General features: G+C 44.7%; 1 protein-coding gene across 4 annotated transcripts in view; it reads left to right on the top strand.

The window, feature by feature from the left end:
- ARHGEF5 (Rho guanine nucleotide exchange factor 5) overlaps positions 1-11,677 on the top strand; it is a 30,353-nt gene extending 18,676 nt beyond the window's left edge. For 3 of the 4 annotated variants that reach the window (XM_084897464.1, XM_084897466.1, XM_084897467.1), the window contains exons 6-15: positions 1,447-1,607; positions 2,131-2,283; positions 2,576-2,705; positions 2,965-3,039; positions 3,392-3,481; positions 5,937-6,142; positions 6,710-6,871; positions 8,263-8,333; positions 10,180-10,284; positions 10,963-11,677. In XM_084897464.1, coding sequence (XP_084753590.1) covers positions 1,447-1,607; positions 2,131-2,283; positions 2,576-2,705; positions 2,965-3,039; positions 3,392-3,481; positions 5,937-6,142; positions 6,710-6,871; positions 8,263-8,333; positions 10,180-10,284; positions 10,963-11,120 — 1,311 coding nt within the window. In that variant the 3' untranslated portion in view covers positions 11,121-11,677. The remainder of the gene's footprint in view (positions 1-1,446; positions 1,608-2,130; positions 2,284-2,575; positions 2,706-2,964; positions 3,040-3,391; positions 3,482-5,936; positions 6,143-6,709; positions 6,872-8,262; positions 8,334-10,179; positions 10,285-10,962) is intronic. The other variant, XM_084897465.1, reaches the window with a different exon arrangement.
- Positions 11,678-13,558: the final 1,881 nt, after the last annotated feature.

Raw genomic sequence — 13,558 nt, 5'->3', positions numbered from 1 at the left:
AAAGAGGTACTGAGAGAGTTTAAAAAAAAAAAAAAAGAAGTAAGTTTCTAATATATAGTAACCATTCAAAACATGTTCATGACTTTAATTTCAAGTTAGGCCAACTCAGGTTTAAAGCCTTGCCTTGCTATTTACTAGCTGTGTCACCTCAGGCAAATTATATAACCGCTCAGTCCCAGTTTCCTTGTCTGAAAATTAAAGATAATGAATACCTACTTTTCAGGGTTGCCACACGATTTAAGTGAAATGACACGTATCTAGCTTTATACAGAGTATGTGGCACATTGTTTGATACGTATTAGTGGAATACTCACCCCTTTCAGAAGTGGGAAGGAGAAACATTTGGGCCAGAAGGACTTACAGATAAACAATGCTTTTACCAAGTCAAACAGACAGATATAAATTTTAGGATTTTTGAAGCTCAGACTTGGGGGACCCTGTTCTGACCTCAACTTCCAAACTACCTGGAAGATATTTAGAAAATCACTTCTTTGCCCCGTGTTTGTGAATCGGACCCTGGGAGCTGGTTCGAACCCAGTTCCCTTTCAACATCTCCAGCATCGTCACACATCCATTGGCTCCTGAGAAAATAGGCCTCTGCACTTATAAGCACATATTTCTTTCATAAAATAGCACTTCTAGGATCTATAAGATGTTTTCACTGACTCTATTTCTTTTGACTGTCACATGTTTGTGAGGTGAGGTCACTGTCCCTGCCCCAAAAGGCAAGAAAACAGGTTCACAGAGATCAAATGAACCACATAGTCAGAATGTCAGGGCCAAGACACAGACACAAATGAATCTCTGAGTTCTCTGACTCATTCTCCCAGTTACCCAACTCAAAAACTGAGGCATTAGCTGGGGCTCTTCCTGCTCTTTTAGAGTCAATTTCTAGCAAATAACTAGGTCCTTCCCTGTGTCCCTCCTGAATAGTCATGAAACTGGCCTCTTCCCATTCCCATGGCAACTTAGGCCTTCATCTCTCACCTGGACTTACTATGGCAGTTTCCTAACATGGCTCTCTTGCTCCTTCTAATCTTTTCTCCACTCTGTGCTTAGTAACACATTGATGGTCAGGTTATTCCCCTACGGAGAGCCTCTTTTTGTTTGTCCATTGTATGAAGCCTACCTAACTCATTTCCCTTGTTCACTTAACCCTTCCGACTGCCATGCTTGTCTCTGGCTTCCTCTCCTGCCCCCACTGTAGTACATGTTTCTGTAAACGTTCAGTGTAAGTTTCTGGAAAGCATCTTTATTACACCTCTGGGCCCTTCACATGTTCTCCCATTGGCTTGGAAGCACCTTCCCTCTCCCTGATATCATGTTAGTTTTCACTGTGATGGTGAGTGACAGAAGCATCTGTCTTGTTCACCACTCTATCCCTAAAACATACAGTAGGGACTCAAAATGTGTTGTACATTAATCTTTCTCCTACCCAACTCCTAGGCCAAATTTGAGCTGATTGTGTCAGAGGCTTCCTATCTGCGCAGCCTGAACATAGCTGTGGATCACTTCCAGCATTCATCCCAGCTCCGAGCCATCCTTTCCAACCAAGACCAGCAGTGGCTCTTCTCTCGTCTACAGGACGTGCGTGATGTCAGTGCCATGTAAGACACCTCTTCTCCCAAATGCCACTCACTCTGCCTCACTGTCTTTAGCCTATAAACCTTCAGTAGGTACCCTTTTCATTCTCGGGAGCCCTCTCACTGCTCCCTCCGGGATTCCCAATGGTCATAGGGAGAGGAGGAAACAGAAGAGGATAGGGTGGTGGATGGATATAGAACCATTGGTGGATGAACAAAATAATGAGAGATTCCTCCTGGGTTAAGTTTTGAATGCACTGTGGGTATGCAGTGCATTGGAGATAAGATTTAGGAAACATCTAAAGGCAAGAAAACCAGAATATATTCCAGAAAAGACCAAGAAATGGAATATTAGGACCAGAGTGTTAGATTGTGGGAAAACTAGGAGCAGCTTCAGAGAGAACGTGAGTGCAGAGCAAGGGGCACAGAACAAAGGACAGAAGTTATTTACTAACAGAGATGTCACAAGATCAAGGTAGAGCAGGGCTCAGCCAGCTGCTCACTTGAGACCCACAGGTCTCATGAGACTTGTTTGAATATTGCACAGGTTCCTTTCAGACCTGGAGGAGAACTTTGAGAACAACATCTTCACCTTCCATGTGTGTGATGTAGTCCTGAACCATGCCTCCCACTTCCGTCGCGTCTACCTGCCTTACGTCACCAACCAGACCTACCAGGAACGCACCTTCCAAACTCTGCTGTGAGACCTGAACCCCAATCAGTCCCTGTTTGGGGCTGGTGGTGACCTTGCACCCAAACCTCCAACCTCTGACCCAGAGTGCTATCACTTGAGCACATATTCTGTGCCCATTCTGTGATCTCAAGCCCCAGCGCCTTCCAGATCATAGGCCCTCAACCATTAGGTCTCAGCCCTATGTCATTGGATCTCACCATCCTTCCCTGACCCACAAACATTCCGCTGTGTCTCCACTCCACATGCCTTCTCTGTGCCCCCCTATTTCCCACCCTCCTTATCCATTGCTGTTTGACAGGAGCACTAACAGCAGCTTCCGTGAGGTCCTAGAGAAGCTGGAGAGTCACCCCATCTGCCAGCGCCTGTCCCTCAAGTCCTTTCTGATCCTGCCATTCCAGCGCATCACCCGTCTCAAACTGCTGCTCCAGGTATAGACCCCACCTGGGATTCTCCCCTCAACTCAAAAGGGTGATTTCAGGAGATCCCACAAGGCAGAACTGGCCCTTCTGCACTGTCTTACACCCTGTGGATAAAGTGAGCAGTCTCCCCACTGCCCACACCCTTTTTCTCAGAGTTAATTTGCTACTAAAATTTTGTTTCTGGACCTCTCCAATGGCCCACCCCCATCATCTCTTCCTGTTTTCCACCCTTCTTCCACCTGGCTGCTGTCTATTGTGCGTTCTATAGAACATTCTGAAGAGAACACAGCCTGGATCCGCAGAGGAAGCAGAGGCCACAAAGGCACACCATGCCCTGGAGGAGGTAGGCAGCCCCCAGTCTTCCCCTGCCCAGGTCCATGGTCACTGCTGATGGGGTTGCCCAAGCCCCTCATGCACTCACCAAACCTCCCTCCGCATGCTTCCTCCCACTACAATGACACTGCAGGCACTCTCCAGATTCCATCTTGCTTTCACTCAGCCCAGGAATGTTGACCCTGTCATAGAAAATACACCAGAGTCCTGAAACATCACCTAGATACCACCTTCATGCAGGTCAAGCCTGGTGGAAAAGACTGTAGCTGTCACAATTACTGATTTCCAGATTTCTTTCAGGGCCTCAAAGGTCAAACCTCTAATAGTGCCCTTCCTCTTTCCTCACCCTGCTCTCCTGGCAGCTGATCCGAGACTGCAATAACAACGTCCAGAGAATGCGCCGGACGGAGGAGCTCATCTATCTGAGCCAGAAGATTGAGTTTGAATGCAAAGTGAGTGACTCTCTGGCATGTCAGCAGGTCACCTGCTAACACAGAGCCCGCTGGCTCTACCATGCTAGTCTCTAACTGCAGTCTGCATGCCTCTGATCTGTCCTATTTCTGGGGTGCCTGAATGCCTACTTTATTCTCCATGATATCCCATTAAGTGGAAAAGGGAAGATACAGACTGTGTGTATTACCTTTGATGGAAAAGTAGGAGGGTACAAATCTGTACATGCATTTGCTTGTAAAGAAACTGGGAGGAGACATAAGAAATAAAGTAAAGAGGTTACCTGAGGGGCCTAGTGTGTACCTGGGAACTGGACAAATAAGAGAGAACTTACCAATTCAAATCTTTATAAAGATACAAGAGGAACAGTGCACAGATTCGTTCACTAATGGGGGGGTTCCTCGGCCTGGCCTGAGCCTTCTTGCAATCTGGGACCCCTCAAGGAATGTCAGACTGCTGGTTTTGGCCCGATCCTGCAGGCCAGGCTGAGGAACCTCACTGGTGCATGAATCCATGCACTGGGCCTCTAGTATGCAATAAGGTCTTTGGTTAATCTCTTCCCATCCTCCCTCCTTCCCCCTTCCCTCTGAGATTCATCAGTCTGTTCCATGTTTTCATGCCTATGCGTTGAGCATCTTCCCCCTGTTGGTCAGTGTGTGTCATAGTGAACGGTCGAATGGTCGAACAGTTGCTTAGTCTTTTATATACACTGAGTGGCAGATTATTATGATCTCTGAACACATAATAATCTGGCCACTCACTATATCAGTGAGAGAGAGAGAGAGAGAGAGAGAGAGAGAGAGAGAGTGTGTGTGTGTGTGTGTGTGTGTGTGTATGTATGAGGCCTGGTGCATGAATTTGTGCATGGGTGGGGCCCAGCCAGCCTGGCCAGGGGGAGTGGACATGGGCAGTTGGTCGGCCCGCTTACTGGTCAAACTCCTGGTCAAGGGGACAATTTGCATTTTAGCCTTTTATTATATAGGATGTAAACTGAGTGGCCAGATTATTATGCACTCAGATATCATAATAATCTGGCCACTCGGTGTATATTCTAGAAGCTCCATGCACAAAATTTATGCAAGAGTAGGCCTTCCTTCCCCTGGCTGCTGGCACAGGCTTTCCTCTGACACCTAAGACTTGGGCATCCCTCCTGCTGCCAGTAGGCACCCAGGACCCGGGCTTCTCTTGCAACCCTGGCTTCGTCCAAAAGGACATCTGGTCTAATCAGCATGATACACTTTTATTATTATAGATATGAATATTTTTGGTGCTTCAACCAACCAATATTTTATCATCTTAAACTAGTGTAGCCCAAGCAATAAAAAATTGAATCTAAATCTATGGCCAGCCCAAACCGGTTTGGCTCAGTGGATGGAGCGTCCGCCTGCGGACTGAGGGATCCCAGGTTCGATTCCGATGAAGGGCATGTGCCTATGTTGTGGGCACATCCCCAGTAGGGGGTGTGCAAGAGGCGGATGATCGATGATTCTCTCTCATCGATGTTTCTGACTCTACCCCTCTCTCTTCTTCTCGGTAAAAAATCAATAAAATATTAAAAAATAATAATAATAGCCAAAACCGGTTTGGCTCAGTGGATAGAGCTTTGGCCTGCGGACTGAAAGGTCCCAGGTTTGATTCCGGTCAAGGGCATGTACCTTGGTTGCGGACACATCCCTAGTAGGGAGTGTGCAAGAGGCAACTGATCGATGATTCTCTCTCATCGATGTTTCTAACTCTCTATCCCTCTCTCTTCCTCTCTATAAAAACTCAATAAAATATATTTTAAAAATAATAATAATAATAATACATCCATGGCCAAGTCTCCCATCCAAATGCAAATTTACAATAGACATTCCACATTTAAATTCCAACTCAGAGCAGGTGCCATTCTTATCTCCCTGAGAGAAGGAATACCTCTTATCCACATATCTATCTTAGTTTCTACCCTTATCTTTGCCCAAATTCCAGCTCCAAGCAGATTCTACCTTGTTCTCCTTAATCCCATTCTCATTTCTGATCCCAGGTACTCTTCTTATGTCTCTAGTTAAAATAAAAGAAAGAACAGATATCAGCACTACCCAGATCTTTTAACTTCTAAGACACACGCATAGTGTTCCCTGCCTTCTTCCACTGCATGCCTGAATTAGGCGTTTCCATGCCTTCTTCAGTTCAGGTTTCTAGGGCCAACCTTTCTTACATGGTCACTATTTGGTGTTGGACCACAGGTACCTTCCATTGCCTGAGTTATGGACGTGGGAACTGTACCATAGTAACGATGTTTGGTGGGTTAACAGGGAAGCAGAGTCTAAGGGGTGGGTATGAGCAAGAGGGAAAATGTGGAAGAGATGATTGTCAGTGGACCTCATGAGAAAGGGGCATGGTGAGGTAGGGAGGGCTAAAAGGGAGCCTGGTGCTTGATCTGTGACACTGCCTTCTCTGCCCTCCTCTGCCCTACAGATATTCCCGCTCATTTCACAGTCACGCTGGCTGGTGAAGAGTGGCGAGCTGGCTGCCCTGGAGTCCAGTATCTCCCCAGGACTGCGAAGGAAACTGAACACGCGTCCAGTCCACCTGCATCTCTTCAATGACTGTCTGTTGCTGTCTCGGCCCCGAGAGTCAGTGATTGGAATGGGAGGCCAGAGCACAAGAGGAAAATGGGAGAGGCAAGAGGGGAGGACAGAAACGAACAGAGAAGGGTCGTGTTCCTAGAGGACCCCTTCTCAATGGCCTAACCCATGGAGTCCAGGTCATGGTATAGAGAAGAAAGATTAGGATCCAAAGCAAAAAAGGGAATCCCACCCCAAATATGCCACAAGATCACATGGCAAGACCTGTACCATATTATAGACACAGAGCAAAATGCAGCAAATTAGCCATCACTTTCCCAATCTGTCAGTTTGTGGCTTCTTTGGGCGAGGCTGAGCCTACTAGTTCAAAGATATTTAGCCAATTCCAGATCCTCAGGGTCTGAGAAAATTTATATTGGTTCTGTCTCTGCAACTCTTTAAAGTGGTTAAGTATTTGTGAGATTAGAAACGTGGTTTACCAAGCTAGTGGCACATACCTGGGGACTCTGAAGCTACCATCTTGAGAGTAAGCACCAACGTATGGTTTTTATGAAAGTTTGCAGGCTACCATATGCTAAGGACGAGGACTTGGGATCCTAAGATCTGAGGGTGGATAAAGTATGACAACTGTAGAATCTGGTTGAAAAGCCTTGTATTTTGCAGGGGTGGCCGATTCCTGGTGTTTGACCATGCTCCCTTCTCCTCTATTCGGGGGGAAAAGTGTGAAATGAAGCTACATGGAACTCACAAGAACCTCTTCCGGCTCTTCCTGCTGCACAATACGCAGGGCACCCAGGCCGAGTTCCTCTTCAGCACGGAGACTCAGTGAGATGGGGCTGTGCAGAGGAGCTGGGGGGAGGGAGACTGGAAGCCCAGGAAAGAAGTGGGACCAAGGCAGGAAGTGTGTCCAGAAAATAGCCATGGCACTAAATAGTCCATGCTGGACTGGGGAGCATCCACAGAGAACCCCAAATTTCTGGAGCTAATAGGCACCCTCAGGAGATCGGAGTGGGTGAGGGTATAACTTTGCCACCAAGGCTTAGTATCTATTGTATTCCCTTTAATCTGGCATGACAAAGTCTGTGAGATACCAAAAAGAGATGGGCCAGTATGGCGTCACTAAAAGAGTTGGATTACTGACATCCACCAGGGAATGCCCATGTGTGCAAGCCGTAAATTCCTCAGTGCCCAAGGCTGGTGCATATGTGAGGTGCCCTTGGCTTTCCTTGCTCCCACTTTCCAACGCATCCTATGTTGAACAGAAATCCATAGTGTTAAGAACTTCCATTTGCTCATCTTTTAAATAATAATAAAAATACATATATACATGCATAACATTTTGGAGAATATTAAAAATAATACCTATAAAATCTGGTACACTGTGCCAATAATAACGAACAGCTACAAAACTGTACCTATTATTGATGTTATAAAAGATATATGAAATCTTTCCTTTAAAAAGTTTGACATGTTACCTAATAGTCGGATCTTCATGTTTCAGACAATTTTCAGCTTTGTCCCTCGGAGGACATTTCAGGGTGGGATGAACAGAGAGCCTGGTGCAGGAGTCTGTGTGCACAGTGTCACCTGCACTGAGTAGTCAGACACGGTCCCGTGTCCTTTACTTGGCAGCTTGGGCAGCATCTTTCTGGAACAGTAACAGTGACACATCTAAATTACTCAGGCATGTTTGAAAGCCAAGGCTAAGATAATACAAAAACCTTTAGTCAATCACAAAATTAGGCTAGGATGAAATTACATAAGAAAAATTAAGAGATACATCTCCCTGCTCTAATTATGACCACAAGATGATTTTCATCTCTGAGACATTTAATAGAAGGGAGGTGGGCAGAGGAGTGTTAAGAATCATGCAAAGTGACCAAGGGGATCTACACGGAGATGAGCATTTTGCTTAGTACAGTTTCCACAATGGAAAATCCACCTGTTTATAGCTGACATTTGACTTTATGTCCCCGCTTTATGAGATGCCACTGACAGGATAAACTTGGAAAGAGAAGGGATACATAAAGGGTGGCAAGACATTAACATGCAGTTCAAGATCCTGTCATATTTTCTGCTAAGCAGTATCCCATTGACTTGCCCTAAATACCACTGAATTAGAAGGTCTTTCCACAGTCATGTCCGTTCCCCATCTCCCTCCTTGTCCCACACCCCAGAGCTGCAGCTGGAGCAATGACCCTCCTTTGTTTTCTCAGAAGTGAAAAGCTTCGATGGATCTCTGCCTTGGCCATGCCAAGAGAGGAGTTGGACCTTCAGGAGTGTTATGGTGAGTGAGGGAGAGAAAAAAGGCAGGGTCAGAAGCCTTCTCTAGAGGCAGGAGTTTAGAGGGCTGGGTGATAACTTGGAGAGGCTTCCATTTATTGCTTTTGTCCAGAATTTCATGGTAGAAGCTGTCCACTGGAGGTTAAACCTGCTTAAAACTGCCCACCGCCATGGCAATGCCACAAACCCCATGCAATCCCTACTTGGGGCAATAGTTTGCTCCTTTAAAATATTTGGCCCCTTAAGTCTATCCTGCCTTTTTTCAGGGGGAGGGGAATTGGATGTTATCTGCTTGAAGGTCTCAGGGAAAAGGAGGAAGCAGGGCTGGAGTGGGAGTTTTGGGAAAATATCCAAACAGTAGTTTTGTCTGAAGCACACCCCGCTCCTGTAGAGGATGACCTCTGCTCTTACCTCCTGAGACCACTGGTGTTACCCCAGGCTTCCAGTTACTCACTGGTAGCCACAAACACACACAAATTCTGAATGTGTCTGCATTCATGCTCAGACTGAAGTTATGGGTCTTCTATAAGCTGCATGGTAGTCCTCCAGCAAGGATTCCCTAATCTGTATCCAAAAGGAGCTGAACTTCTAGGAAGACAGGACCTTTGGTGATTCAAACAAAAGAACAAACAAATACAAGTTAATCTGGAAAAGGAAGTAGGAGAGCCCGGTTGTAAACTGAGTTCAGTTTACTTGTTCACTGTGTGTCATCTGCTGGGCTTCAGTTCTACGGGGCTGGTAAGGGAGGCAAGATAATTCCTCCTCCTTCACTGTGACCCTGTGAATGGCAAAGAGGATGACTTTAGAACAGTGGTTCTCAACCTTTCCAATGCCATGACCCTTTAATACGGTTCCTCATTAGCAACAAAAATGATTTTATGGTTGGGGGTCATCATAACATGAGGAACTGTATTAAAGGGTCACGGCATTAGAAGAAGTACAGATAATTAGGTCATGTTCTGTTGTTTTCTGAGGCACTAATACAGTCAGAAAAATAGAATGAGCAATAAACCTATAGATGATGGAATGCTTGTGGGTCAGGAATACTCTGAGGCTTGTTAACCTTGAGCTTTAAAACTATAGGAATTTCCCCTGATTCACAAAAGTATAAAAATATAGGAAACCCAGAATTTTCTCAAGAATCTTCCTGACCAACCTAGTCATGTACCTGGGAGGAAGCTGAAGCTGAAGGGGATTCAGTGCCTTCTTAGATCTGAAACCCCACTGGTTAGGTCTTTTCTAGGCCCATGTTAGTAGCATGAAGAAAACAAAGAATGAGTCCCAGACTCAGGTTTTACAATCTAGTTGCAGACCCAGAACACATACATAAAATAATTAGGTAGAGGAAAAATGGTCTGGCCTACATGAGCAGTTTTGAAGTTGAGTAATGATTTTCTATGATTGTTGGTATGAGGTAGTGCATGTGCAACTCTGGGGTCTACTGGTGGCAATGTGAGGGGGATTCTCTCACTCTAATAAACTTGGCACTACTACAAGTTTTCTCCTCAGACTCTGGAGGACTAAAGAGTCAGGAAAGCTTTCAGAGTGAAGATGCATCTGGAGTATTTGTAATAATGAGTCACTAAAGGTGTTCCCAATGTATTTCTCAATTCATTTTCCCCACAGAAATAGAATTTTTGATTCATTTGAATTCTGGTATTTGTATTTCCTTGTCAACCGTTTCGCTTCCTGGTAGGAGATGAAGAGTTTTCCAATGGTCTCTTTTGTCTGTAACTTTCAAAAATGCGGACTTTCTCGATCCCAAGTCCTCCCAGCCTTCCCCTGAAATTCCTTTTCCCTGTTCTAGTCAGTTGCCTTTCCTAACTTCCCTTCACTCTCTTCTCTTCCAGATTCCCCACAAGTGCAGTGCCTTCGAGCCTACAAACCTCGAGAGAATGATGAGTTGGCTTTGGAGAAGGCAGATGTGGTGATGGTGACTCAACAAAGCAGTGATGGTAAGAGGCAGAGTCCATGAGCAGTAGGCTAGCATTGGAGTGGGATGGAAATATTCTCTTCCTAGGGCTTCTGTAACAAAGTACCACAAAGTGGGTGGTGTAAAACAATGGAAATGTATTCTCTTGTGGTTTTAGAGGCCAGAAGTCCAAAATCAAAGTATTGGCAGAGCCATACTCCTTCTATACAGCTTCTAGGGAGGGTCCTTTTTTGCCTGTCCCAGCTTATGTAGTCTAGGTATTCCTTGGCTTGTGGCAGTATATCCAATCTCTACCTTTGTCTTCCTTCTGTGTGTGTATGCATGTGTGCCAAATGTCTCTCTTTAAGTATACCAGTTACATTGGATTAGTGGCCTACATTACTCAAGTATTACATCATCTTAACTTTACTAATTACATCTGCATCAACCCTATTCCAAATAAAGTCTCATTCTGAAGTACTTGGGGTTAGGACTTCAACATATACTTTGGGGGAACACAATTCAACCCAAGAGAGTAGAGAAAGAACACTAAGGATTAGACCAGACCTAGAGTGGCCAGCATGAGTGCATTGGGTGTCCCATGCTCTGGGGGCTTGCCCATCCATTTAGCCTTACGGTTCAGGAATGTGTTTGGAAAGGTGTTCAGGGGAAATGATGTGCTTTCCAGATAATTTTTTTCCTACCCATTTTGTGCCCGTAGGCTGGCTGGAGGGCATGAGACTCTCAGATGGAGAGCGAGGCTGGTTTCCTGTGCAGCAGGTGGAGTTCATTTCCAATCCAGAGGTTCGTGCACGGAACCTGAAGGAAGCCCAGCGAGTCAAGACGGCCAAACTACAGCTGGTAGAACAACAGACCTAGCTGTTCTCTGGAAAGACTCCCCTGAGCTTAAGGACAAGTTGTTCTTGGAGAGGGCTGGCCCTACAACCCTGCAACAGGCCTTCTGTGGACCAAGAACTAGACCTTCTGAGAGCCCAAGAACAAAATCCAACTTCCAGTCGCTAGATACTACCCCGCTCTCCCACCGCCTCCATTTTTGCGCTTTGTGCTTGGTTGGGGATTTTGAGGGACTTTGCACCAGACTCTGGAAACATGTTCTTATAGGAAAAGGATCCAGTGGGGCCTACACGAAGGAACTATACTTCTACCATTTAGTACTTAAGCATTCTCTTCCAGAGTGCCGATTCAGAGCTGGCCAGAGTATCCATTGTGGCTATGGTAAACAGAATCTGACTAAAGGGAGAAGTTTAAGAGGGATTACCATGTCAGCTGGGAGGGTCAACCTGGTGACTACTAAAGTATGTTCCAATCCTAATGATTTTCCATGATTGTTGGTATGAGGTAGTGCATGCGCAACTCGGGTCTACTGGTGGCAATGTGAGGGGGATTCTCTCACTCTAATAAACTTGGCACTACTCGAGTGTGTTCTCCTCAGACTCTGGAGCACTGAGTGAGGTTCCCAACATGGAGCCCCATGAGGCTTCCAGGCTATTTGATTTAGGTGTCATGAAAGACCAAGATGGTGCCTAGGCCATGGTATCTGTCAACTCTTGCCTTATGATTCATACTTTCCTTTTTTCCTGAACTTTAAGGTATAGGCTAGTTGGGTGAATTTGGAAGTCCTATTCAGGCAATTAATGAATTTATATTTTGATTTGAATTATCATGTAGGTATCTTCCCAGTTATTTTATCCTGTTTGTGAAAAGCAGTACAGTGTAATGGAAAGTGTCATAGGACCCAAGGCAAGAGACCCTTGCTCCATGTATCACACTGCCATGGTCCAGCCTATCCATGTCTCAGTCTCCTTAAATGTAAAATACAAGTTTGGACCAAGTAACTCTAAAATTCCATCCAACTCTACAATCTGTGATTGTCTAGCTCAGATCAGATCGCCTTTCTCAGCTGAAGAGCATCATTCTTTACATTTTTTTTTCTCAAATAGAGCCCTCACACAGCCACAGAATAGCCATATTTAAAAATAATATATATATATATATATTTCAGAGAGGAGGGGAGAGAGACCGAGAGATGGAAACATCGGTGATGTGAGAGAATCGTTGATTGGCTGCCTTCTGCGCACCCTCCAGGGCAGGGGTCTTCAAACTACGGCCCGCAGGCCACATGCGGCCCGCAGAGGAGTCTGATCCTGCCCGTCAGGTTTTTTGGGCAGTGAGTGCAGCCGAGGTGTTACAGTAGGAATTAGTAGTTCATATAGTCCGGCCCTCCAGCTCTCTGAGGGACCGTGATCTGGCCCCCACTTTAAAAAGTTTGAGGACCCCTGCTCCAGGGGGATCAAGCCATAACCTGGGCATGTGCTCTGACTGGGAACCAAAACATGACCTCCTGGTTTATAGGTCAATACTCAATCATCAAGCCATGCTGGCCAGACAGCACAGCCATTTTTAAAGCTGTGTCATTATACTCCTTTCCTTGACAGTGTACTCTTCTGCCTTATCTTTGGGAGGGCTCAAAAGTAAAACTGCATTGCAGCTTTGTATAAAGGTAAGAATACTACTACAGACTCTGTCCTATATCCAGGTAATGACGATATGACATGATGCTATCACTTTTGATAACACATTTTGTTTTGAGTCCATCTAAAAATGTAAGTTAGCTTGCTTAATTGTTAGAAAAGTAATCCCTGTCCTAATTAAGTTTGGGCTAATAGTAATTTATCTTAACAGGTTGACACTACCAAACAATCTAAAATGGGAGGGCTTTAGAAAAGTTCTATTGAAATTTCTCACTATTGTCATAAAGCCAGCTTTTTATTAATATATGACATACTAACATGTATATATTATAAGTAAATTAACAACTGGTTTTTTTTAACAGCAAATACCATAATTATAACCCAAGTTATTTGTTCAAACCAGTATTTGAATACTGGCCATATGACTCAAACAGAACCATATCCAACCTTATATTTTCCAGGAAAATTTTCCCAGAGAGGTAAAATATTAACTTCTGAATGATGTACAGGCAAATAACTTTTTTTTTAGTTGAATGACTACTTCACTTGAAGTTGCTAAGAAGCTGAATTCTGAAAGACTAAAATCATCTTTAGGGTATTTAACATGAATTTGTTTAATTTGATATTATCAACTCATCTGTGAAGCTGAAAGACAATAGGATTCTACCTATCTTTAGGTCCTTGATATTAAAGACAAAACATACACACACACACACCAAAACTTATATATGAGTCATCTCTCTTCAGTTGAATTACTAAACTTTCTATACTTCAGGTTTCACAAGATCAGGTCCAGGTTCACTCATTATCCATTTCTTCTGCAAA

The sequence above is a fragment of the Pipistrellus hanaki genome (genome assembly GCF_964339955.1).
Source record: "Pipistrellus hanaki genome assembly, chromosome: 10".
NCBI lineage: Eukaryota > Metazoa > Chordata > Mammalia > Chiroptera > Vespertilionidae > Pipistrellus > Pipistrellus hanaki.
This window is presented reverse-complemented; position numbering and strand designations above follow the sequence as displayed.